The sequence below is a fragment of the Helianthus annuus genome, chromosome 12, assembly GCF_002127325.2.
Source record: "Helianthus annuus cultivar XRQ/B chromosome 12, HanXRQr2.0-SUNRISE, whole genome shotgun sequence".
NCBI lineage: Eukaryota > Viridiplantae > Streptophyta > Magnoliopsida > Asterales > Asteraceae > Helianthus > Helianthus annuus.
Window position 1 is genome coordinate 31,497,076 of NC_035444.2, and position 25,788 is coordinate 31,522,863.

The window sequence follows — 25,788 nt, forward strand, 5'->3', positions numbered from 1 at the left end:
TATGGCGGTCTACGCGAACTTGTGATGGACGAAGCTCACAAGTCTCGTTACTCGGTACATCCAGGGTCGGACAAAATGTACCACGACATCAGAACTACTTATTGGTGGCCTAGCATGAAGGCCCACATCGCTACGTACGTTGGAAAATGCTTGACCTGTGCGAGAGTCAAGGTTGAATACCAGAAACCAGCGGGCCTACTTCAACAACCTAAGATACCGCAATGGAAATGGGAAGAAATTTCCATGGATTTCGTTACAGGCCTACCTAGATCCCAGCGTGGGAATGATACCATATGGGTGATCGTGGATCGACTCACCAAGTCTGCACACTTCCTAGCTATAAAGGAAACGGATAAGTTCTCCACTCTCGCAGGCATCTATCTCAAGGAAGTTGTTTCGAGGCACGGGGTGCCCACCTCCATCATTTCGGATCGGGATGCACGATTCACGTCAGAACTATGGCAAGCAATGCACAAATCTTTCGGCTCACGGTTAGACATGAGCACAGCATACCACCCTCAGACGGATGGGCAGTCTGAGCGAACGATCCAAACTCTTGAAGACATGCTTCGGGCATGCGTTATCGATTTCGGCAACGGCTGGGAAAAGCACATCCCTTTGGTGGAGTTCTCATACAATAACAGTTATCACACCAGCATACAAGCCGCACCATTCGAGGCATTGTACGGACGTAAATGCCGGTCACCTCTCTGTTGGGCAGAGGTGGGGGATAGTCAGATTACGGGTCCAGAGATTGTAGTGGACGCCACGGAAAAGATAGCACAGATACGACAACGCATGGCGGCAGCACGCGACCGTCAGAAAGCCTACGCGGATAAGCGTAGAAAGCCATTGGAATTTCAGGTCGGGGACCGGGTTTTACTTAAAGTTTCACCCTGGAAGGGTGTAGTTCGTTTTGGCAAACGGGGCAAACTAAATCCGCGGTACGTCGGACCATTCGAAATCATAGAGAAGATAGGCAAGGTAGCCTACAAGCTAAACCTACCAGCTGAACTCGGTGCAGTTCACAATGTCTTTCACGTGTCGAATCTGAAGAAGTGCCTGTCAGATGAGACCCTTATCATTCCTTTTAAGGAACTCACTATCGACGAGCGGTTGCAGTTCGTCGAGGAACCAGTTGAAATCACGGACCGGGATGTGAAGGTCCTCAAAAACAAGAGAATCCCTCTTGTTCGAGTATGTTGGAACTCCAAACGTGGCCCAGAGTACACCTGGGAACGCGAAGACAGGATGACAGAAAAGTACCCCCAGTTATTCGAAACCAATGCAACCACTACTGAGGCTGAAGCTACTACTTCGGAATTTCGGGACGAAATTCCAGATCAACGGGGGGAGGATGTGACACCCCAGGAAAACCAGTGAACGATTGAACTTACCTTGCTTCCTCAGTGAGTGCATACCAAATTTCGGGACGAAATTTCTTTTTAGTTGGGGATAATGTGACAACTCGTACTTTAGACCTATCCTGTAACGTTACGTGCTTATGAGAAGATATGACTGGACTTAATGAATGATATATTTGATGCGTGCTTGGTGTAAATGTTTGTATGTATGCTATATGAATGTTACATGACCCGATCGCACAACACACACACCCACTCGATCGCACAAGCCCTTTTGGGCCGCATTGCTTGTAATCAGACCATAGGGCGGCCCATGGTTGAGTCCGGCCCATCCCCTACTCGTATACATTTAGGGTAGGGAAACTACCTCACACTTTTTACAACACACAATACACACACAAGAACTCGAGCTCTGTCTCTCGTCCCTTTCTCTCTCGAAGCCGACGGCACCCAAGGTTCACAGTTTGGAATTGTTCTTGCATCATCTATCATTCGGTTAGTGTTTGGTTATTTGATTGGTTTATGTTATGTGATTTCACATGTTTTAGAGTTGCATGATAATAAACTAGGGCCGATCCAATTATGTTGATATGTTTGGTTCTCGGATTGATTTGTCATGATGATTTTAGATTGGATGTTTGTTAATCGTCTGATATGTGTTTATATACGGATGATGTGCACAACTGTTGAGTTAATATGCATGTTGGTAATCGGACCATATCACACGACTTGATAAGATGATGGATATATTGTTTATGTTCTTGATAGATTAGTGTTTATGTTTGAATTAGTGTTCATGTGAATTGGAATGTTAGATATGCTAGTTTGATCGATTAGAGGCATGATTGGAAACTGATTAGTTGTTAATTGATTGTAAATATGGAAACTATTAAAAGCTTGTAACCGATTGCATGACATCCGGAAGTTTGTTACGGATCGCACAAGACCGGGTCGCACAAGCTGGTCCGATCACACAAGCTGATCCAGTCGCACAAGAGACCCTGATCGTACAAGGGGTCTCCAGTCGCACAAGGCGTTGCCCAGTCGCACAAGGGGTAATGTCGCTTAGCTGTTGGGCCTTAGAAGCCCAAGACACAAACGCACAAGCCCACACTGATCGTACAAGTTGAGCCGTTATGCTATTTGGGCCGAACCAGCCCAAAGTCAATCACACAACCCAGTTCACTCGCACAAGGGGTTACCGGATCGTATATGTTATATAATGCTTGTTTAACCGATTGGGCCTCAAGCCCAATCCAAATCGCACAACCCGTATGAATCGCACAAGCCACTTATGTTATTTGTTTGGGCCGTGTATGCCATTGGACTTTTATATTGCTAAATTGGGCCGGGTTATGTTGGGCCGAGTACATTTGGGCTAAGATTAAAACGCACGAGTTACGCTCTTGACTGTTAAGTGTTACCATGATCTATGCGTGTTTGTAACGTGTTAACTTATGTGATACGTACGTACATTACTTGAGTCAAAACCTGACTTGTGTGATAACCCTGTTAGGACGTGTTGACCAACCTTAGTTCAAGAACCCTCTCTCTTTGTGTATCTGCCGAGCAACCCAAGGTGAGTTCACACAGCCAAGGCATGGGGTTCCCAGGGTGGGAATGGGATTGGATGATTATTTCGTGCGTACATAGTTAATGGAACCTAATGATATGGTCCTCAGGGTGAGGATGGTAAATGATAAGATACAGCTAGACTAGTATACCTACTTGAACTGATCTTCGCACACACGCCAAGGGTTGGCTGCGATATTATGACTGATCTTCGCACACATGCCTTAGGGAGGCTGCGAACTATACATACTAATCTTCGCACACATGCCAGGGTGGCCAGCGATACAAATATACATAGTCTAGAACACTTGAGAACTTTCCTTAATCTTCGCATACATGCCTAGAGGGCTGCGATGGAAACCAATACTATACATGAACAATGAACGAACATAATACGACTCGTACAATTACTATTACTGAACTTACTTTCTGTGAACTCGCTCAACTAGTTGTTGACTCTCTGCTGCATGCCTTGCAGGACCTTAGGTATCATATGGAGCTTGCACAAGGAGGAGCGGGTCGTTGTGGGCAATGGATCATGAGCACTATGTTTAACGTTTCGAATATTTGAACTTATGATTTACTTTGGGATTACATACTTATGCTTCCGCTATTGATACTATGTTTGGTTTTGAACATCAATTATATTGAATTGGGTTTTACGAACTATCTTATTTATATTATGCTATGTTCAATATGATTGATGGCTTGATCCTGGTCAGTCACGCTCCCAAGCGGTGGTACTCCGCGTGTGGGATTTTGGGGGTGTGACAGATGGCGTTAAGGTCGTTATACGAACCAGGAACACCATAGAAAGCATGACAAATCCACAGATCTTGTGACGCAGCGGCCTCTAGTATTATTGTTGGATGTACATGATTGCCTCGCGTAAATTGACCTCGCCACGCATTAGGGCAATTCCGCCATGGCCAGTGCATGCAATCAATACTTCCGAGCATTCCTGGAAAACCATGCTTTACTTCGTGGAATTGATACAATTTTTGGACCTCATTGGCGTTTGGTTTTCACAAATATTTCTTGCTATACAGCTTCACCACACATTTGCAAAACTTGTACAAACATTCTCGTGTAGTTTTTTCAGACATCTTTAAATACTCGTCCCATGCATCGGTTGTCGTCCCGTAAGCCAGTTGGCGAATTGCCGTTGAGTACGCGCAACCGAATACGTTAACATGGTGAAAAATATTTGTGTAGAAAGTGTAATGAGTAACTAGAAGCTAAAGATTTCCATTTTTAATTTGTATCACATTTGATCATATACTTTTCTTGAATCAAGGATCACTTGGGGTGTTTAGTAATCCACCTTGTTATAGTTTATATGCAAGTTTGTCTGTAAATTCATCATGTCATGTTACTATATACCAAATCTTAACACAACAGAAAAAAAATCATACACTTTCTTGGAAACTTTCCCTACTTAGATTCTCAACGAAACCCGCTCACATCGAATGCTTGGATCGATAAAAAACGCTTCCTTAGTGCATTTGCTACATCCTCTTTTCAGGTTCGTTTTCTTTAGTGAACCACAACATACCCTGTAATCTTCATGTGTGAGCCCCATTGCGAGTCTATGATCACTTGATTGGTTCTTGATTCATTGTTTGCAGTTGGAAACGATTTCATAAAATGGTTGAATAAATCTAACAAAATCTCAAAAACCCATCAGACCCGATCCTGTGTGATCACAATTCGCAAACAAATGTTAACATAAATGAATATACACACAACACACCAAATTGCAGGTGCGAGGATCAAGTTAATTACCGGAGGTTGGCATTGGCATTGGAATTGGCGTTTGCATTGGCGTTGGCGCTGGTTTTGGTGTTTGCTTCGGCAATCTCATTCCTTCAACCACTGGTCCATCGATATCGATCACAACAGCATCAGAGGTCAAAAACGTCTTTGCAACCGATGCTGCATGCTCTATACAACATCGTACCACCTTTGTCGGGTCTATAATACCAACATCCATCAGATCTTCATACTTGTTTCTTGCAGCATTGTACCCGTATCTAGCATCATCATTCGATAAAACCTAAAAACAATTGGAAAAAATTATGCACAGATGATTAAAAAAAACTTGTAAATAATTCAAAGCTAGTTATAAGTTATAACATAAGAATGGCATATTGGCATACCTTCTCTATAACAACACTACCGTTGACACCAGCGTTTTTGGCTATCTGCCTTGCTGGATATTCCAATGCTCTTTTGAATATGTCGGCTCCTATCTTAATTTTTATACAAAAAAAATTATCAAATAACAGTAACGGAATGTGAAAATGTAAAGACGTTTGTGGGCTTACCTTCTGTTCCTCATCATCCATAAGTTTTTTGATTTCATTTATCTTCAACGATAGTCTCAAAAGACAACATCCGCCACCAACGACAACGCCTTCCTCGATAGCAGCCTTGACCAAAAGAAAACATAAAAGCTTTAAGATCAACAACATAAAGTCAACAGGTTGACCATGACGATGTCAACAGTCAACCTACCTTGGTTGCATTCACCGCATCTTCCATCCTTAATTGTTTATCCTTCAATTCAACTTGTGTTTGCGCTCCAACCTAATAACAAATTCACAACTTCTAACCACTAAATTGCATGAGAAATTCATTAAATTATCTTAAATTTCAAGAGGGTCAAGCTCACTTTAATAATAGCAATTCCTCCTGATAATCGTGCTATACGTTCATTAAGAATCTTCTTTTGAAAACTTTCTTCGGTATTCTGCAAAATAATTGACTATTAAGTATTAAGGTCAACTTAAAACCTGAAACAAATTTGCATAACTAAATCGTGCACCTCAATGAGCCTTTGGATTTGAGTCGCCCTTTTCTTGACAGCCGCTTGAGTGCTCCCATCAGTAACTATTAACGTCGAGTCTTTGGTAATTACTACCTTAGTTGCAGTTCCAAGCATATCCTCTTTGACCCGATCAAGGGTCAAACCCGCATCATCCCTGATCACCGTCCCTACAAAACATATCAGACATCATCCAACATAGTCAACATATGTTAAGAACCATTAAGGTTGACTACCTCCGGTCAAAATAGCGATGTCATCTAAGTAGTGGCTCTTGCGTTCACCGAAGGCTGGAGCTTTAACAGCTGCTGCTTTCAGTATCCCCTTGAGTTTATTTCTGATTATCGGAGCAAGAGCTTCCTTTTCGATATTCTCTGCAATTATCACGATCGGATGCTGCCCTTTAACCGCAATGTCCAATATTTTATACACCTCCTTCGGGTTTTTAATTATTTTGTCAACCAAAAGCACCTGCAACCAACAAATATCAACACCTTTAAATTTGAATTTAGAAACAACTTTAAGTTTTGAGGTCAAACATACCATTTTTTTTAAAAAAATATACAAATGTAAGTTGTACTTTTGAAGTCAACATTAGTCCATGTAACCTCAAAAGTCAAACTATATCTCCTTTTTAGAATGAAGGGAGCAAAACTAGGGGTGTCAATCGTGTCGGGTTGATGGGTTGGCGGGTTGAACTGTGCAACCCGAACCCGACCCATATTATTATTCGTGTCGAAGATTTCAACCATAACCCGCACACACATAAATTCGAGTCAACCCGAACACGACTTGTTTAACCCGTATTTTTAAATGAATCATACATGTTGAAGATTTATAAGCGACTTGTTGGCTTTTAAGCGGGTTATTGGTAACATGTTTAACGGTGAGTATGAGTGTCACAAGTAAATAATACAGTGTGCCAAAAGTAAGATTATTATGACTAACCATGTAAGATGGAAATGGAAAAAACAAAATATTAAAGTTTTTTTCTAAATAGTTATACCGGTTAACGGGTCAACCCAAACCCGATCCGTTTTTTAAACGGGTCGTGTTAGTCGACCCAAATCTGTTTTTTTCCGTGTCAGGTTCGGGTCGGGTTTCGGGCCGTGTCTAGAATTGCTGCCCCTAAGTAAAACCAAGAAATATAACCTTGCAATCTTGAAATTCTGCTTTCATGGTTCTTCGATCAGTAAAATATTTAGATAGATAACCGCGATCAAATTGCATCCCCTCTACAATCTGTAAACTACTCTCCGTCGAATTTCCTTTCTCAATAGTGATAACGCCGTGCCTTCCTACTCTTTGGACGGCTTCAGAAATCATGTTCCCGACTTCAGAATCGTTACCTGCACTGATGGCCGCAACATCTGAAAGCTCATGATCTTCAACCTACAAGATACAATTGAAATTTAGCTGCCATGTAAGGGATTTTCAAATTTAAATTCTGAGTAAAATGCCATTTTCGTCCCTGAGGTTTGGCCAGTTGCGACTTTCGTCCAAAGGTTTGTTTTCTTCATCTGGATCCAAAAGGTTTGAAATGTTGCCATTTTCATCCGGCTCGTTAACTCCATCCATATTTCTCTGTTAAGTCAGGGGTATTTCCGTCTTTTTTGTTAACTTAAAGGGAAATTCGGTCTGTTTCACTTTATGTAAAAATGCTAAATACCCCTGAAAAAGACTGAATTTCCCTTTAAGGTAACAACAAAAGACGGAAATACCCCTGACTTAACGGAGAAAAATGGATGGAGTTAACGAGCCGGATGAAAAATAGCAAGATTTCAAACCTTTTGGATCCAGATGTGAAAAAACAAACCTTTGGACGAAAGTCGCAAAACTGGCCAAACCCCATGGACGAAAATGGCATTTTTACTCTTTAAATTCTTGTTTAGTATTAGTTATTAGTTGTTACCTCTCTAGACATCAACTTGAGTTCTAAAACTAGAGCGTCTGCGGTTTTCTGAATTCCTCGTGATACTTGTATAGGATTCATGCCTGCGGCAATAACCTTGATGAATTTAAAAGTTTAGTTTGGGTTCGATTGTCTATACCTTCTGTTGATAATTTCTATTCTATTTTTTCTTACCTTTACACCTTCTGCAATGAGGCCATGTGCGAGCATGATGGATGTGGAGGAACCATCACCCGCTAGATCGTTTGTTTTGGCGCCAGCTTGCCTCACTAGTTTCACACCGACGTTCTCGAGAGGGTCCTCTAGTTGAATCTGAATAAAGCATTAATCTAAGACGTAATGTGTTAAAAGGACTAACTTACTACTGTTTCTATACAATCAAAGATGAATCATATAAAATAGGGCTGCTAAACGGGTCGTGTTTGCGGGTTGGTGAACCCGAAAATTTTACATGAACCCGAACACGACATGAATCTGAAAATCATGTCACACACATGAACCTGAACGTGACACGTGTTCGCGGGTTGACACAAACAGGACCGTTTAGCCCGATTTTTTTATTTCATATTTATACTTTGAGATTTAATTTTACATAATTTTATTTTATTTTATGAAACAATTATGTTAAAACTATGTCAATTATTTTTAAAATTTAACATTTGGCATGAAAAATAAACGAAAAATTAATAAATGGGTCAACCTGTGAACCCGTCGCGTTGTCATTAACCCGACCTGTTTGGCTAAACGTGTTCACGGGTTTGACCCAAAACTAACACGACCCGTTTAGGCTAGGCCCAAACCGGTGAAATTGTTGTGTCTAGCTAACAGAGGCAAATCCACAAACACTTGGCAGACAGATGAAGGGAGAGGGATATATTCTCCTACAAACCTCTTTAAGAACAGTTTCACCATCATTAACAATCTTGGGAGGACCATACTTGTTCTGCAGCACCACATTTCTACCCTTGGGACCTAAAGTTACTCCAATAAGCTCTGCCACTTTGCTCACCCCTGCCTGAACCCAAAACCCATTACAGTAACAACTCAATAAGAATGTTTAATAGTGAAAATGAGACTGACCAGGAGCTTGGTTGTGGTTGAACCATCATGATTGAAGTGAATTTCTTTAGCCATGGCTGTAACTGATTTTCTAGTGGTGTTGGGGTTCCTGAAAGATATTGGAGGGGCAATTGATAGAGATGAAACCATGTTTGAATTCGAAGTGTTAGTGAAGAAATGGGAACAGGATAATGTAAAATCATATATCAAGTAGTGAAGAAAGAAATATCTGTTGGAAGTTTTTCTTCCCGCATTTCCAATTTCCGAAGACCGAAATGGGCCTTTGAATCCAAGATAGGGCCCAACCCATGAACTAAATCCATCTTTCCAATTTCTTAAGACCGAGCTGAGCTTAGAGGTGCATAAACCGGGTTTTTTCTAATACCCAGGTTTGGGCATATACCTGGGTATGGGTATGACCGGGTTTTGACTTTTCAGGTATTGGTCATACTCGGGTCAGGCTCGGGTCCAAGTTTTGACTAGAAAATCTATACCCTGTGTACCCGGGTTCGGGAAGGGTTCGGGTTCGGGTTTTCAATATCTGGGTATTAGAATACCCTATTTCCGGGTCCGGGTAGGGTTCGGGTTCAGGTCTAGATCGGGTTTTTCGATTCATTTTTTGGCATAAAACATAGAAATATAATGGAAACCTTTATTTTTACATATTTTATGGCTTGAAATTTGCCGAAAAAAGCCTCACACAAACTCTAAACGTTCAAAAAAGTTGTTGTACACAACGGAACCGAATATTACGAAAACCCGGGTACGGGTTTTATGGATAATCGGGTATGCTGAAAATCTGGGTACAAACCGGGTACGAAAAACCCGGGTATTGAACAGAATATGCATAGTCGTTCCCTACCCTACAGGTAGGGTTGGGTTTGGGTTTAAAAAACTTGGTTTTTCTAATACCTGGGTTCGGGTTTTTTTTCGGGTTCGGGTTTTTTGTGCACCTCTAGCTGAGCTCTATAGAGGTGTACAAATCTTGTTCAATAAATAATAATAATAAAATAAAATAAAACTAGTTTGGGTTTAACCGAACCGGGTTGGTGAACAAAAGGAAATCGATTGCTTTGGGTTATAAACTTTTCAAGTATCAAGTCAAAGGCGGTGATGAGGGTGTGCGGGGAGTACCATCGTACAGGGTATGTGATTTCGAGAGACACGTGTTTATTCAAAAAAAAAAAAAAGAATTCCGATTCCGATATATATATATATATATATATATATATATATATATATATATATATATATATATATATAGGGAAAGATTAACATACAAAAAGACTTATCGTACATTAACGTAGGCGACGCGCATAACCGTTGGATCAATACCCTAATCACGCATAAGACACAAAAATAACGCATGGGATCCATTTTTTGGTGATAATTACGCATGGGGTGATAATCACGCTTGGAAAAGTATAATAACGCACGTTATAAAGGTTAAAAAAAATCACGCACGTTATCATGTTTGTCGCGTACGTTAATGTAGGTTAAGCCTTTTTGTACATTATACTTTCTCTCTCTCTCTCTCTCTCTATATATATATATATATATAATGTAAGTATCTATAGAAAACCCACTTTAATTTAGAAAACCCGATAAACTCAAAGCTCCCGATGTTTTTTTTTTGAAAAAATTTACACATGTTATATACATGTTTTCAAGGGTTTTGGGCAAAAAAAAATCAAAAAAGTACCGAGTAGATATTTAAAAAAAAAAAAAAACAAGTTTTGGTGTAACACATGTTACAAATATGTCAGATGAATGTAACATGTGTTACACCAAAACTTGTTTATTTTTTTTTAAAAATATATACTCGGCGCTTTTTTGATTTTTTTTTTTTGCCCAAAACCCTTAAAAACATGTATATAACATGTATAAATTTTTTCAAAAAAAAAAAAAAACATCGGGAGCTTTGAGTTTCCCGGGTTTTCTAAATTAAAGTGGGTTTTCTATACATCCTTCCCCTATATCGTTGTTGGGACGGGTTCAAACTGGACTGAAGGGAGGAGGAATTCAATAGTCCTCTCTTCCTGGGGATTCATCACTGGCTAGGGCTTTCGAATCAAAGCATGGGCATCTGCAACTAAGAGGGAGCAGTAGATCGTCGATGGAAGAGCCACAGCTAAAGGATGAACTATAAAGTTTCCCATTGGATAAGATAGAGCTAATTCTGTATTACCCTCAAATAAAGGGGATTTTTCTACATCAAGAGAAGGTGGTTTAAAGAATAATGCCAGCTAGGACAGATCTTATTTGAAAGAAATATATATATATATATATATATATATATGTTAACTTTTTTTTTTAAATAACATTACCACCATTACCGTCAATGTCACCGCCGATGACTGTACACCGATAGGAAATAAAATTGAGTAAAAACTTTAATAAACTTAGATTTTATCAAAACTACGTAGTTTTGAGGGTTTTGCATCTAAGCTTAGGTGTGTAACAATCCTATATTCACTTCCTCATAGTATATATTTATTTTTAAAATTCAATAATAATTGTCTATTAAAATTTCTACAATTTCTAATATTTCTATTTTAATGCTTTTTGTGTGCTATTCCTTTCTCCCATATCATTCATTTGCCATATGGTATGTAAAATAGCATCGCTTCTCGTATGGTCAAGGGTTCGAGTCTCACAGTCATCAATAGTTAGGTTGATATTAATAAACGCTTAATAAGTTTTTCGAACCCTCGATCATCAATAGTTGGGTTGATATTGATATATGTATACCCGTTCAAAAAAAATGTGAATCATATATTAATTTAAACCTCAACGATCCAGTATTTTTTTTAAACGGTAAATTTGGATCATTGAGAAAGGAAAAAGAAAGATGGCTTTCCCACAATTTCCTCTCAAATCGGAAAGAAAGAAAAACTAAAGAATTTAGTCTAGTTTTCCTTTCAGTTCCTATCTTTTCCTCCCTTAAATGAAACTCGGGAACACGACATGTTTTATTTTCCTTTCTTTTCCTTCTTTAAATGGAACTCTGAAACACAAAACATTTTTACTTTCTTTTTGTTTCTTTTCCTTTCCCTCTGTTAGTAAACTCTGGAACATAGTGTTAAGTTATAAGGCACTAGGCTATAATAGCATCGGCATACCGATCCAATTGATGTTAAGATAAACAAGATAATTTAAGCTACAAACGTGCATCTCATTTATTCTTATTGGCTGGTGAGTAAAAAGAAATGCATTGAATGTGGTTGTCAAATACAGTCACCACCCAGCAAAAGTAAAACAACATGCATATTCTTAAAAATAAAACAGCATAAGTATTATTTTAATAATCACAAGAAGACAAGCAATACGGAGAGTTAAAGCGAAGTGGAGAAATCAAAAGTAGTAGACGCGACGTTAGATCTATGGGATGACTGAGCCCTGAGATGAGCAGTGGTGCAAGAGGCAAGCAAAGATCATGATCATAACCATATGGGCAACAAGTCGTCAACATTAATTCGTAAAGGCGGGTTATTTTTCACATATCCCGTGTAAACTATGGCATCGAGACAGAAATAAAAAAAAAAAAAAAAACCCTAAAATATGAGACGGACTATTGAGACGATACGTCGTTGCTGTAACCTAGCCTATGCCGATGACTCCAGTCGTCACTATAGGCCTTTCTCTTGTAGGCATAACCATAAGAATAACCACAAGTCGACAACCATCATCATACATAATCTTGATCATGACCATCAATAAGATCTCTGAAAACCCTAGATCTCCTAAAGTAGTATATGTGCTATTAAGTTTAACTTTACAAGCAACTTCTTTAGCTCCAAACTTACCTTCTTCAACTTATCGTTTTACCTTTTTCATGGGACCCAATACGCAAAAATAACCCAGAAATATCGTTTACATGACTAGTTCAACTATAAGTGTTATTATTATAGTCAAAATCAAACCTACACAATAATCAAAATACATATACACGTATATATATATACACACATAGTTTCGGATGGCTTAAACATCATCACAAACTTTTAGAAATTCACACTTACGTTGAAAATCCTGTTGGATCAGTTCTGTTTAAATGTAATGGAAAACATGAACTGATCCAACCTGTGGTATCAGAGCATATGTTGATAAACCAGTTCTGTTTTGTATCCATTATTCTGGGATCAAAAATCTGGAAAACAAAATTGTTAAAGCCTTGAAAAGTCACGAATGTTTTCGAGTTTTTGTTGCCGAAATTACTGTTTTCGGAAGTTAATGAATTATGGACAAACCTAATATTCGAAATCTGTTAACAAAATTCTTAAAATTAAGATTTCGGAACCCAGAATTATGTTTTTATTTTTTTAGGGTTCATAATGTTCTTAGTTAAAATTCGAAATTTCCCTTATGTTTTGGAATGTGTTTTGAATTATGTAATGTTTTTCCTAATTTGATCTTATTTTATCTAATAAGTTGTTTTCGAAATCTGTTAATGAGATAAACAATTATGATTTTCGAAATTTTATGATAAAATTAGATCAATGTTATAATTTTCGAATTTTAGTTAAGTTATCACAACAAACAGCCTTAAAGAGAGTGACGAAATTGATGTTGTTAATGAGGGTTTGATTGTGTAATGCGTGTAACCCTTTAACTCTCTAATAAGCCCCTTATTTATACACCCAAGAGGAAACCCAATTAGTTAATAAGGGTAATATGGTCCATCAACAATTACCAACTAATTATTAATAGGTTAATAAATATATTTTGATCTAATATAATATAAATGATTATATAGGCTACAAGATTAAATATTACATTTATATATTTAATCTCACATTCTCCCACTTAGCCAAGTAATCATTTATCATGAGTATTAGGCAAGCCTGGCCAGGAGTTAACACTCATTTTAGCTTTAAACCAAGAACTATATCAGAGAAATACAGCCGTTGAATCATCATTCGACTCAGGACCCCCATTAATCATACTATAGCCTTAATTTAAAACCTAATCGTTATGATCAAAATACGCATAAGCCCTTTGTTTGATTTGTAACTTTATTTGTCTATATGCCATTATGTCGACTTGACATATTCTTAGAGACATACAAAATCAAACTGGTGAGGAAAATTAACTAATACTTAGTCATTCATAGTACAATATGCAATTGTGCACGGCCATTAATTATACCCGTCTATGAGCTCTCTTAATAAGACTTATGGGTAATAGCCCTTCAGTTATAGGATCCTTAAGCATATCATGAATGTATTCGATACAAAACTTAGTTTCCTCAATTCGTTCATAAATGAATAATTAATTTCGTATCGAAATTTAATGCAGCACCTCTTGAACTGTTACTGTTCAAGGAGTTATGGTAGCTGACTTTATCACACTAAGTCTTCAAAACATTATATGGAGTTAATAAACTTATGAGTCCACTGATAAATTTCTAACAACATTTAGTGACTATATTATGTCGTTATAACTTAGGTTGTTGATATCAGTGTATTATGACTCCTCCATGAGATAGATTTTTTCTGCTGACATAAAGATATACCCAAAATTACATTTTGTAATCTTTGAATGTCACAAAGTTAGAGTAATAAACCGGTTTTAATTCTCACTTTTTCTTTAAAGTATAGTCTCTCGTTTCTTTTAAAGATATTGTAATACTCCATTAGATGCTTCACATTAATCTAGACATATCTAGTGTGTTGCAATGTGAGTAATATCTAAACGAGTATAGACTTAAACTTACATAAGGCTTCCAATTAATGAAGCATAAGGAAATAATTTCATTTGTCCTATTATCCTCTAAAGGAGAGCAGTATTTTGTTACATATGTAAGGACCCATTTAATGTTAAACTTATGGAACGAAACTAATGTCCCATTGGGTCTATCTCGGTATGTTATGATATCTATTACATAAGAGACATCTCTGAGATCTATTATATCAAAGTTTGTGTTAACAATGCTTTGACTTATGTAACATATACTTGTCAAAAGAATATCATCTATATAGACAAGTTTATCTTAGTTGCTCCCACTCATTTTGAGGTAGGTTCATTAATCCACTTGATTCTTGATGAAAATAACTACATTAGCTTTTCATCACATTATGATGTTTGCATTAACCCATACATGGATATTATTGGCTTACAAATAAAGTGTTCTTTAACCTTCAGTTTGAAACTTTAGGTTGTTATCTAATGAACATGTAAATGTGTCAGCCATTTGTTAGGGAAAATTGTTTTTAATGTTCATCTAATGTAGCTTTAAACCATTATAAGCTACTAGAACAGTGATGATCCTCAAAGAAATCTTTGATAATTTATCTCTTCCTAAGTATAACCTTTGACAATCAATCATGCTTCTTAGTGTCTTAACGCTTATATCAGGATTTGGTTTAGTTATGAACACTCTTAGGTAATTCAATCAAATCCCAAACGTTACACGAACACTTAAAATCAGTTTTACTAGAAAACTGCTTTATTCCATTCAGATGATTAATTTACGCTAATGGCTTGATATTAAGAGATAGGATCAGTAAACATTTCCAAAATCCATTTCAACTTCATTAGGGAGGTTACGTAATCATCAAAGTTAGTAGGTTTTTAAACCTAGATGACCTCCTGAGTTGATTATTGGGTTTTAAAAGTTTCAGCTTTATGGATTAACTCTTGGTTAGGTTGCTATCATTTTCATTCTAAGTTTTGTAAGAGTTGGTGCAGTATGGTGTACAAGAGGTGTAATCGGAGTTAAATTCGGAGTGAATAATGACACTCTTCCCCCCGCCTCTTGTATTCCTTACAAATCATGATAAGGACTTTGACTGCTCCCACTAACCTTAGAAAACTTTAGGAACTCAGCATGCTTAGGGTCAATATTTAACGACCAACAAATTCTAATAGAGAAACAAGTTAATGACGTTAGTCGTTGTGATTTCTCTTGTTGAGGATTATGTTAGTTTAGGTAAGAAATCTAAGTGTGCCCACAATTAAGCAACAATGAAACTTTTGTAAAAGTAGCATTAGATTTTAATGAGACAAGTTTTGATAGAACAGTGTCGTGATGGAGCGGTGTCTTATACAAGAGGTGTAAATTTAGGTAATGTAAAATTTTTCACTCCCCCACCTCTTGCAATTGTTGCAAGTTATTATTAAGACACTTAATGCTCCCACTGATCTTTAATATCTCTAGAATGCTACAAGAGAAGTTTCAATGAGCTATGTGACGTGGGAACCTATCACATATACGTTAGACTTTATTTGACTTCTTTAATGTCCAGATATCATAAGAAACTTTAGGGACATTTTTAATAGAAATCTTATTAAGTATATATATATGAATAGATTTCTTCTAAGACCATGAGCCATATGCGACAAAATTTAGATACAAGTTGATAGTCTGTTAAATGATAAATCAATTATGTCTGAATATTCCATTTGGAATAAGTTCCACGAATGTCAATGAATGACTTATGATGGACCCATGCTTATTCCTTAAGCCAAGTCATATTTTAGGGCTTTAACGTCATGATTTAAAATCACTTAGAATGAGATTAAATGAAAAAAAATCATCCTCATTAACCATGTCATGATTTCTCATGAATTTTGGTTATAATGGATGAAATTTATAAGTCTCATTTTCCTTTTGTCAAATTCTCGCATGATGACAAAAGTTGTGAAAAAGTAAGGTATCATCTAATTTCATCTTAGTAATGTTTCTATCCAGATATTTAGAACAAATAAGAGGGGAGTTTAAGATAAGTGTGACTTTATGTTGACTATGCAAACCTCACAATCCTCATAACATAGCCTCAGTAATGATACTGTATTCTGATTAATCTTCAGAATATGTAAGGTATCGAATAGCGTTGTTAGAAGACTGCTTATTATGGTTCTTATAGTCTTAACATTTAATTTTGTCACTAACTCTCACGTTAGTTATTTGTTGACTTCTGGTAAGGAAACGCTTAAAACTAGAGTCAACTAATCATGTGTTAATTGGAATATTAAAATTATCAGACTTAAATATCATTATTAAGTGACTATCTAATTAATTTATCCAACTGTTCTTTAGAATAATGGATAGTCTCGTTGCTTATGTCTAGTCTAATGGCATAATTATGCAGTGAGATTTTCCCTTGAAGAACCTTAAAGTTGGAATTAGCACTTGTAATTTGTCTATGGACCTTAGAACAATCCTCTCTTAAGGTTTTAGTGGTTGTAAGGTGAATAACATCTTATTTTCCAGTTTCAAACATTTATTTCTTTGTACATATGTTGCTTATCAACACACTCGTTATACTTTGGTATTTTTGAGTGTTATAGTTGATTTATAAGGCATCAAATTGTACAAATGAAAATCTTAGTATGTAATGTACTGGAAAATGTACTTATTTCCATGCGTAAGCCCTTAATTTTATGGGTCATGGTATTGTACATTGTTATGTATTCACATATACCACTTAGCTTTATAATTTATAATTTTAAATGAAGGCATGCATCTTAGGAGCTTTTGTGATTATTCCACAATTATAGATTAGTCTTAGAAAAGACTTAATCTGGAATAACTTTAGTGATAGCAGTTATGTTAGAGAGTTCTTGATTATCATAGGAGACATCATGTTCGATTTATCCTAATTATCATGCTCTACTTTTCTTCTGTAGTGCCTTATCAGAAGAGAGCAATACGATTATCGTGTCTTAAGAGATAATCAAGGATTTAATTTAAGAGCTAATTCTTATAGAGACTTTAAGCAAAACATATTAGATTTAGGAATTAGAGTGGATGAGATATAGATTTATTCAAGAAAATTATAGTGAGTAAAAAATTATGGGTACTAAGAATAAGGCAGACGAAATGATCATAAAAATTAATTAAGGATCATTAATATAAGGATCATTGTGTGAAGAGGTTGTGATATGTCTATTACTAACATCAAAATAATAGACTTATTTAAAATTCTACTTAAACGAAAACAAATCAGCTTTGGCCAGAAGTGTAATCATTTAAGTATGTGTGCAAAGTAATCGTGACAAATCAGCTTTGGCCAGAAATGAGACAATCACTTTAGTTATGCACTTGTCAAGCATGCTAAACATAAATGAATTAAATCAGCTTTGGCCAGAATTAAGACATTTCAGGTTTGTAATGCATACTCAACATAACTTTTATTAGACTTGAACAATAAATAGATGTATTAAATCAGCTTTGGCCAGAATTAATACATCAGAAGCTCATTCAAGTAAAGCTATTTTGGTTTTGCCAAAAATTATCTGATTCTGATAAATTAATTAAGTGTTAACAAAACCAAGTATTTAATAGCAAACCACCTATTAGCGCGGATCGAACTTGTGCGGTCAGTAATGCCCAAGTGTTGTGCGATCAGTAAAGCCCAAGTGTTGTGCGATTAGTGAGGCCCAAGTGTTGTGCGATCAGTAAGGACTTGTGCGATCAGTGAGGCCTTGTGCGATCAGTGAGGCCCAAATAATTTGTGCGATCAGTAAGGCCCAATAACTTGTGTGATCAGTAATGCCTTGTGCGATTAGTAAGGTCTTGTGCAATCCACAAGTCTTGTGCGATCCACTAGTATTGTGCGATTAATGAGTTGTACAAATTTTGTGCGACTGTCTTGTGCGATTAGATCATCTCTTATGTTGGATCAGTTCTGTTTAAATGTAATGGAAAACATGAATAATACCTGCTACAGCAGACAGGCCAGCAGAGAATCCAGTCAGAGATGCAGCCATTGAGTTCGACATGATTGTCAGGATGATCTGGTTCCTCCTTAGGGTGTAAGTTATGATGGTGATGAAACCGAAGGTAGGGTAATTTCGGTTAGGGGAGAGAGTGACGAAATTGATGTTGTTAATGAGGGTTTGATTGTGTAATGTGTGTAACCCTTTAACTCTCTAATAAGCCCCTTATTTATACACCCAAGAGGAAACCCAATTAGTTAATAAGGGTAATATGGTCCATCAACAATTACCAACTAATTATTAATAGGTTAATAAATATATTTTGATCTAATATAATATAAATGATTATATAGGCTACAAGATTAAATATTACATTTATATATTTAATCTCACAAATCCCACTTAAAGTTTCTAATAATAGGAATACAATGCAAGAACTCTTCCATAATGATTGCCTCTAGCTTTAATCACTTAAGAATTGTATATTTGAGTTTAATCAATGATTTGGTTCTTCGAATTTCTACTAAAAATATCCTTTATATCGATTTCTTTGGATGGTGTCAAATACTTCCCAATTCCCTTGTCCAGGGATTTAAGTTTTCCTAAATGGTAACTGAATGCCTCAAGTGCGAAGTGTCCCTAATTGAACATTTGACACAAAGCAAACATTTGGATAGGAACTTCTCATATTTTGTTTAGAGCCATAATTAGCTCATTTACTTTAAACTAAAATCATACCAACACAATATGTTTGTACTTTGTGCATTACTATAGATAACATATAATATGCCCGAGCCTTAAAATTCACAACCTATTGAACCATAAGCTCATATGATTTGTGATAAAGTTCCATTTGATGTGAATATTGGATCATTCCAAAATGTTGTGATAGAGACAAGTTTTGCACCTATTTTGTTGGTTGTTGGCACATGCTTAATGTTTATGAGTACTCTAGTTAGGATAGAGATAAGAAGTTGAACCCGGCCATTTGCTTGTTCCACTCAATATTTTAGAACGAAGAGGTAGAGACGAGTTTCTTGCTTAACTTGCTTTCTTGTTGATAGCGCTAAATGCTACTACAGATTCCCACTAGGTTGAACCGGTTACACGTATCCCGACTTTTTACATAAGCTCAACACACACATTGAAATCCGTTAGAAGGTTACGTGACACCGGAGCCTTACTAAACACCTTCTAGCAGTCAAATTAGGATCATATGTATGATAATCATCTTATGTGAGAGTGTAGAGAAGTGTAGATGGGTGAGGCCTTATGAGCCAATCCTCTTTGAGTTTGAGCCAATATATAAGTACATCTACAATAAACTTGCCATATAATATTTCAAGTATTTCTCAAGAATTAAAAACAAAATGAAGGTGAATTTGTTCAAAATTCCTGATAAAAGAAGTTACTCTTGTGTCTTAGACATGTATGTGTTTTTTTTTATAAAGATAAGGTCCATTAAATATTTAAATTTAAAACTAATATGTAACATATAAATCTCCTTATATTAAATTGAACAAAATATTGTATTGGCCGGTGAGTTACAAGAAATGCCTTGAATATAGTTCCAATACACCACCAGCAAAAGTAAAACATCATAGTACATATTCTTGAAAAAATAGCATTCTTTTACATATAATAATAAAAAAAACCAACCAATATGACAAATTAAAACAAAGTGGAGGAATCAAAAGTAGTAGACGCAACGTTAGATCTACAGGATGACTGAACCCTGAGATGAGCAGTGGTGCAAGTAGTAAGCAAACCATCATCTTGATCTTGATCATGATCATGATCAACATCATCATGAAGATCTCTCAAAAACCCTAAATCTCCTAAATTAGTATATGTGTTATCAAGTTGAGCTTCACTAACCAACTTCTTTAGCTCCAAACTTTCTTTCTTCAACTTATCATTTTCTTGAACAACTTTTTCATGGGCCTCTAAGAACCGGTTTAGCTTAACCATGAGCCCGTGGTTCTCGCTTCTGAGCCACGAGACTTGGGCGCATAGCTCGTCAAGTTGCCTTTGTTTCCTCACCCTTGACCGCCTAGCAGACTCCCGGTTCGATATCATCCTCCTATGCTTTCTCTCATTAATGATAACATGGCCCTCATCGGTTTCGTTTGAACTACTCGAGTTGTTACAACTGAAAGATGGAGAGAAATTAACTACGGCCGGTATTCGAGGTTGGTGATGACCATACATAATGTTTGAATTAAGTTCGATAATCGAAGAGATGTTGGATTCATAAGAACTGAAGTTTGGAGGGAACTTAGAGGAAAAATCTTCATATTTAGGAATTAAGTTGTAATTTTCTTCCATATTTCTTTTTGAATCTCAAAACAATTTCTTGAAGATGTAATATCTAGGATGTGTGTGTATCTTTGGATGAATATGTGTGGATAATGGAGGGGCTTTATAGGACGAGGAGCGAAAGACGATAGTAGTACGGTCATACGAAAGCCCAGATGTGTAGTGACTATTTTAACTTCTAAGTTCATCATCAAATTAAATTAAAGAAATAATAAAAGAAACATTATATTCATTATATTGTCATTTAGTACAAACAATAACAAATATATTTAATAACAAATATTTAAACGTGAATATGTTTATCTATACAACTAACAAATATTTAAACGTGAATATGTTTATCTATACAACTAACAAATATTTAAACCTGAATATGTTTATCTTTAAAGATTCATATAGTGCTCGAGTGAAACAAGTTGAATCTATATCTATCTATACTATATAATAAAAGAAACCTGATTTGAGACATATGTCATTTCCTCATGTTTTCTCACCTATTTTCTTTTTATCTATGTTAAATAAATTAAATAACAAAAACGTTATATCAAACTAATTAATATATAATCTTTTTCTTTTATCTTTATTATTATTATTATTATTATTATTATTTAATGTTATTTATTTAATTATTTAATTATATTGTTAATGTTAGATGTTGGATAGCTTTTTAGTATCCTGTACGTTTTATTATTGACTAGCCTAAGATCCCGCGAGCTTCGCGGGTGGCTTAACACAAACATATAATATATACTGGCAATGAAATGAACTTTGTAATAAAAGAACTTTTCAATATAAACGTATAAAAATATGATTTTTCTCACTTAGGTAAATATGTTTTGATTATTTTTTATAGGTATTGAGATGTTATTGTACAAATGATTTTATAGCAATTTTTAATTGATTATTATGTTTGCTAGGTAGGTAAATCCTAAATGGCTTTTAAATACCTATTTAGGCAACTCCCATGAAGACTCAAACATTTACCATAGCACTCTTCAACAACATACTTAAACTTTTCAATCTCTCGTGAATATATCATGTTTTTCAGTCTCATATATAAGACAATTTCTATAGTACTACTGTTATACAACATAAAAAGAAAAAAAAGAAACACATGTATTAGGAAAGCTAGTAGATAACAACCGTCCTTAGCTCTTGCACACATTTCCCTTTTGTTCATAAACTATACACAGACAATAGAAAAATAATAGAGTCAGAACAACAATCAATCAATAACTTATATGTGCTATTCTTGTTTAGTAAAAGAATCAAGAATCTCATTTGAGTTGGAAGAGCTGGATTTAAACAACAATCAATCAATAACTTATATGTGCTAGTCTTGCCTGCACAGAAAAGGTCAACCATGGATAATATTAAAAAGTTCAGGATTATATGAAAAGTTTAATATTAAAAAACCATACTTGCAACATGTAGCTTAATGTAGGGTCATATGTCTTCAATTCAATGCTCAAATATGATGAGTTAATTTTAAGATCTAAAATTCGAGTGGGGTTGTTTATATTCCATCTATCAATGAGTAGTAAAATCTTATTTTAGTCCGACTATAGTTTCTTCCAATTTTTATAAAGGGTGCATGAATAAATATTCAAAAATTGTAAATGAAAGATAGATAGGACAGTTCTATTGCAAGAAACTTATTCACAGTGTAGATGCAATAAATGAGAAATAAAAACATACCTTGATGATGACAAAATTTCTTCTTTTGTTTCTTACTTCATCGCCATTAGATCGGACGCTTTGCTTGGATAATGGAGATTGTCCCCAAATTAGAAAAAGGAACACATAAAAGTTTTAATCATTAGCAAACTTTAACATGAAAATGTAAACCAATTTTGGTATATGCAACAACAGTTATGCTTTTAATGGTAACATTCATGAATACACTATCCTTAACATTCATTAATACACTATCCTTCAGAGCTCAAAATGGTACAACCTAAATAGATATAAAAAACTTTTCTTAATCACACAACCTAAATGAATAATATAAAAGTTCATGAAATACAAATCGCTAAAAAATTACAGGTTGTCTCTGGTCCTTTTCTGCTTTCTTAGAGTTAGTATGAATCTTTTTTTCTAAATCCCCTTGATTAAACTAATAAGTAAACCCAAATCTTTAGTACTGATAAGGTGAATGACAGTATGTACCACTTAAAAGAACATTATTCATCCACCACCTCTGGTTAGGCTGCAAGTCCAAAAAACCAAAAAAACCTCCAATTTAACAAAGCAACTTCAAGAATTTGAATTCAACATTTATGAGCAATCACCAGGAGCAAAAACCCAAAAAAAAAAAAAATGAACTCTACATGCAGCTTTCTTAATTAAAAGTCAGTTATGAAAATTAATTTATTCACCAAAGGTTTAAGGGCAAACACCTGCTGAAACCACTTTTCTCTGTTGTTTTGCCTTTGACGCCTTGACCTGCAATATCGATAAACTTTAACGAAAATGATCGATGCAAAGGCAGAAATAAATGATATTATGCAAATCAAACGTCATAAAAATTTGCTTGCCTGTGCTCTGATTTTGGAGTTATGATTGTCGAAAGATCCAGTAGATTGTTGTCTTTCAAGAATTCTTGTTAAAATAAGCGGCTGCCAAGAAACCTATTGTGAGATCCCATTTGAAAGGAACATATGGATCAAATCACACACCACAATCTAAAGTACGATCCAGAACAAACATATATACAATCCGATCTACGCTGAACACGCATCAACAACACTAAAATGTATAACACTAACATAACCAACAACACCACAATCTAAATGTAAGATCTGGAAAGAAAACATAAACACAATCTGATCCAACACACCCTCCTTTACCGTTTCAATACGATACACTCCTCCTTGTATTACCGCAAACAAAACTATCAATGTAATAAAATTACACAGAAATTCTTAAAGCCTAAATTGTCAGCTAAATAATAGAAAAACGCCAACGAACTCTAGAAAACATCTCACAAGTAATCAAAAGCACTGTTAACAGTTAACACTAAGAGTAAGTCAATCACATTCAGGAAAGAAATGCATGTTAAATAATAAGTTAGTATGTATGGAGAGCTCCCTAACGTAAAAAAATGAAAAATAGTAACAATAAAGTACTAAACTATAAATTGTTTTTCACTTGAAGCCTACATGTCGAATGCTTGATGAAAGGATGGTGGTTAATTTTATACAAATTCCAATCACAACCCCTCGATTTATGAGAAAACTATTACAAAGAGCTTTTCGGCCTGCGTATTATTAAAAGTATAACCATGTATTCGCTTCTTTTTCCACTCATCCCGTTCACACTCTATAACTGATATGACTCCACCTTATCAGTGGGTCAACCCATCCCGTTCACACTCTGGTATGGATTCTTTTTAACTTTTGATCTGCAATGCAGATATTCAGATGCTAACAGTAAGGTACTTGATTCCGGTTTCATAACTATTTGTGTGGTTTGTTTGATTCTTTGTTTCCAAACCAAAACCAAAATCATAACCATCAAAAAACCAAAATAAATCAAACAACCACACCAATGCATCACACTAACTTAATTCCACTACAATCAACCTGATCACATAACACATATGCTGAATCATAAGCTTGCTAGTGAGTACAAATTTAACTCCACTCCAAGGTTGTTAAAGAATCCCACCAGTATCCGAATAGGTATGATATCTATCTAAGTTCAAGAGAGGCAACTTCTTTAATGTTATTCATCCTAAACATAATTTTATACAAGGATATCATTCTTCTACAAATATCATTTTAAACATATTAAGCAACATACAAATAATAAATAAACTAAAACTGAAAATGCAATTAAAGTTAGATCACCTTCATAAGGAGACTGCGTTGGACCAAGGATCATAACATTAAAATAATGCATATTATCTTCGGAAGGCGACACGCTTATCCCCTGAGCTACACCAACCAAAATCAAAAACAATAAACACAAACACACTTCCAAATAACAACACAGGCTCACACTGATTCAGTCACCAAAATTCCAAAAGCACAAAATCAAATAAACATACATACAAAAAAATTACAAAAAGAAAAACAACTTCACCTGGTTCGCTGAGTAACCGCTGCGTTTCCTGAATCACAACAAAGTCAAAACCTAAGTTAGGGTTTCAGATGCACAAATACTACGGCGATCGATCGAATAATATGAAATAAACAATATATATACAAATAACATCTAGGAAATGAAATAGGAATCAGAAGAGTGAGATGTTGGTCCTTACCTTCTTTGCCGGAAACCCTAGCTGATATAGCTCCAACCACCATCTCTGTCATCTCAGCAACCCACAAGTTGTCGATCGTCGGAACCCTAACTGGAACAAACGTCGTTCATATCTCGCTTAAAAACCCTAGCCGTCGTTGCTAACACCGAGGACCAGAGACCATAAACCACCATCACTACCACCAACAATAATAGATAGAAACAGATGAGATCGGAAAAAAAATTTAGAGAGAGAAAGGGATTTGGTGATGGATCGGAAAAAAAAATCACAGAGAAAAGAAGAGATTACCAAAAAATTTAGAGAGAGAAAGGGATTTGGTGATTTCAAAAAATTATGGAAACTTGAAAAGTCTTTATGAGCGTTACAACCTAAATACAGAGGCGGTAGAGAAGCAGAGGAAGTGAATGGACGTGTTGCCGCTCAAATGAGAATTGTGAGGAATATTTAGATGACAGGTGGCACTAATAGGTTTAAGATAATGCCAAGTGGCACTAAAATGTTTTGTTTTAATATAGATAATAGATATCCCTCTTTCCCTTCTCAACTTCTATCTACAAACCCTAATTCCAAAATCCTCAATCGTATAGTTCCGATTCGTCTAGGTGAAGAAAAAACAAGCTGTTCAATGGCAGTGGCGACCCTGATTCGTCTGGGTGAAGAAAAAACAACCGGTTCAATGGCAATGGCGACACCCAACTGGTCCACGGCGGCAGATGTGGTGGTGTACGATGGTAATAGCCTGAACTATGGCGGCGAGCGGTTGCGTTGGCTGTGTGGCAGATCTATAAGTCTGAACAAAACGAATCAG

The 25,788-nt window shown here is 35.9% G+C and overlaps 2 protein-coding genes and 2 long non-coding RNA genes across 7 annotated transcripts; all 4 read right to left on the bottom strand.

The window, feature by feature from the left end:
• Window positions 1-4,245: 4,245 nt before the first annotated feature.
• On the bottom strand, window positions 4,246-9,013 carry LOC110894500 (chaperonin 60 subunit beta 4, chloroplastic). Its single transcript, XM_022141722.2, has 13 exons — window positions 8,756-9,013; window positions 8,565-8,690; window positions 7,850-7,987; window positions 7,676-7,771; window positions 6,916-7,155; window positions 6,000-6,234; window positions 5,764-5,933; window positions 5,611-5,688; window positions 5,454-5,525; window positions 5,264-5,368; window positions 5,096-5,188; window positions 4,722-4,992; window positions 4,246-4,631 (listed from the first exon to the last, which is right to left on the bottom strand). Exons 1-13 carry the CDS (start codon window positions 8,882-8,884, stop codon window positions 4,609-4,611), a joined length of 1,776 nt encoding a protein of 591 aa, XP_021997414.1. The 5' UTR covers window positions 8,885-9,013; the 3' UTR covers window positions 4,246-4,608.
• Window positions 9,014-19,908: 10,895 nt separating this feature from the next.
• LOC110896528 (basic leucine zipper 43) lies at window positions 19,909-20,774 on the bottom strand. Its single transcript, XM_022143823.2, has one exon. The coding sequence runs from the start codon at window positions 20,723-20,725 to the stop codon at window positions 20,069-20,071; it is 657 nt and encodes a 218-aa protein (XP_021999515.1). The 5' UTR covers window positions 20,726-20,774; the 3' UTR covers window positions 19,909-20,068.
• A 911-nt stretch (window positions 20,775-21,685) lies between these two features.
• On the bottom strand, window positions 21,686-23,164 carry LOC118484850. Of its 2 annotated transcripts, XR_004874712.1 has the most exons (3): window positions 23,116-23,164; window positions 22,415-22,925; window positions 21,686-21,899 (listed from the first exon to the last, which is right to left on the bottom strand). It is a non-coding gene; the product is annotated as an uncharacterized LOC118484850 (long non-coding RNA). The 2 variants fall into 2 exon arrangements; XR_004874711.1 differs by having other exon boundaries at window positions 22,415-23,158.
• An 84-nt stretch (window positions 23,165-23,248) lies between these two features.
• Window positions 23,249-25,498, bottom strand: LOC110896529. Of its 3 annotated transcripts, none has more exons than XR_004874710.1 (5): window positions 25,349-25,498; window positions 24,981-25,155; window positions 24,803-24,830; window positions 24,568-24,654; window positions 23,249-23,334 (listed from the first exon to the last, which is right to left on the bottom strand). It is a non-coding gene; the product is annotated as an uncharacterized LOC110896529 (long non-coding RNA). The 3 variants fall into 3 exon arrangements; XR_004874709.1 differs by having other exon boundaries at window positions 25,269-25,498; XR_002567967.2 differs by lacking the exon at window positions 25,349-25,498 and having other exon boundaries at window positions 24,981-25,248.
• Between the last annotated feature and the right edge of the window lie 290 nt (window positions 25,499-25,788).

Coding starts and splice junctions, on each gene's coding strand:
- LOC110894500 (XM_022141722.2), bottom strand. CDS start 8,884: ATGGTTTCATCTCTATCAATTGCCCCTCCAATATCTTTCAGGAACCCC. Junction 5,526..5,610: donor GAGGAATTGCTATTATTAAA/GTGAGCTTGACC, acceptor ATTTGTTATTAG/GTTGGAGCGCAAACACAAGT. Junction 5,189..5,263: donor TGGATGATGAGGAACAGAAG/GTAAGCCCACAA, acceptor ATAAAAATTAAG/ATAGGAGCCGACATATTCAA.
- LOC110896528 (XM_022143823.2), bottom strand. CDS start 20,725: ATGGAAGAAAATTACAACTTAATTCCTAAATATGAAGATTTTTCCTCT.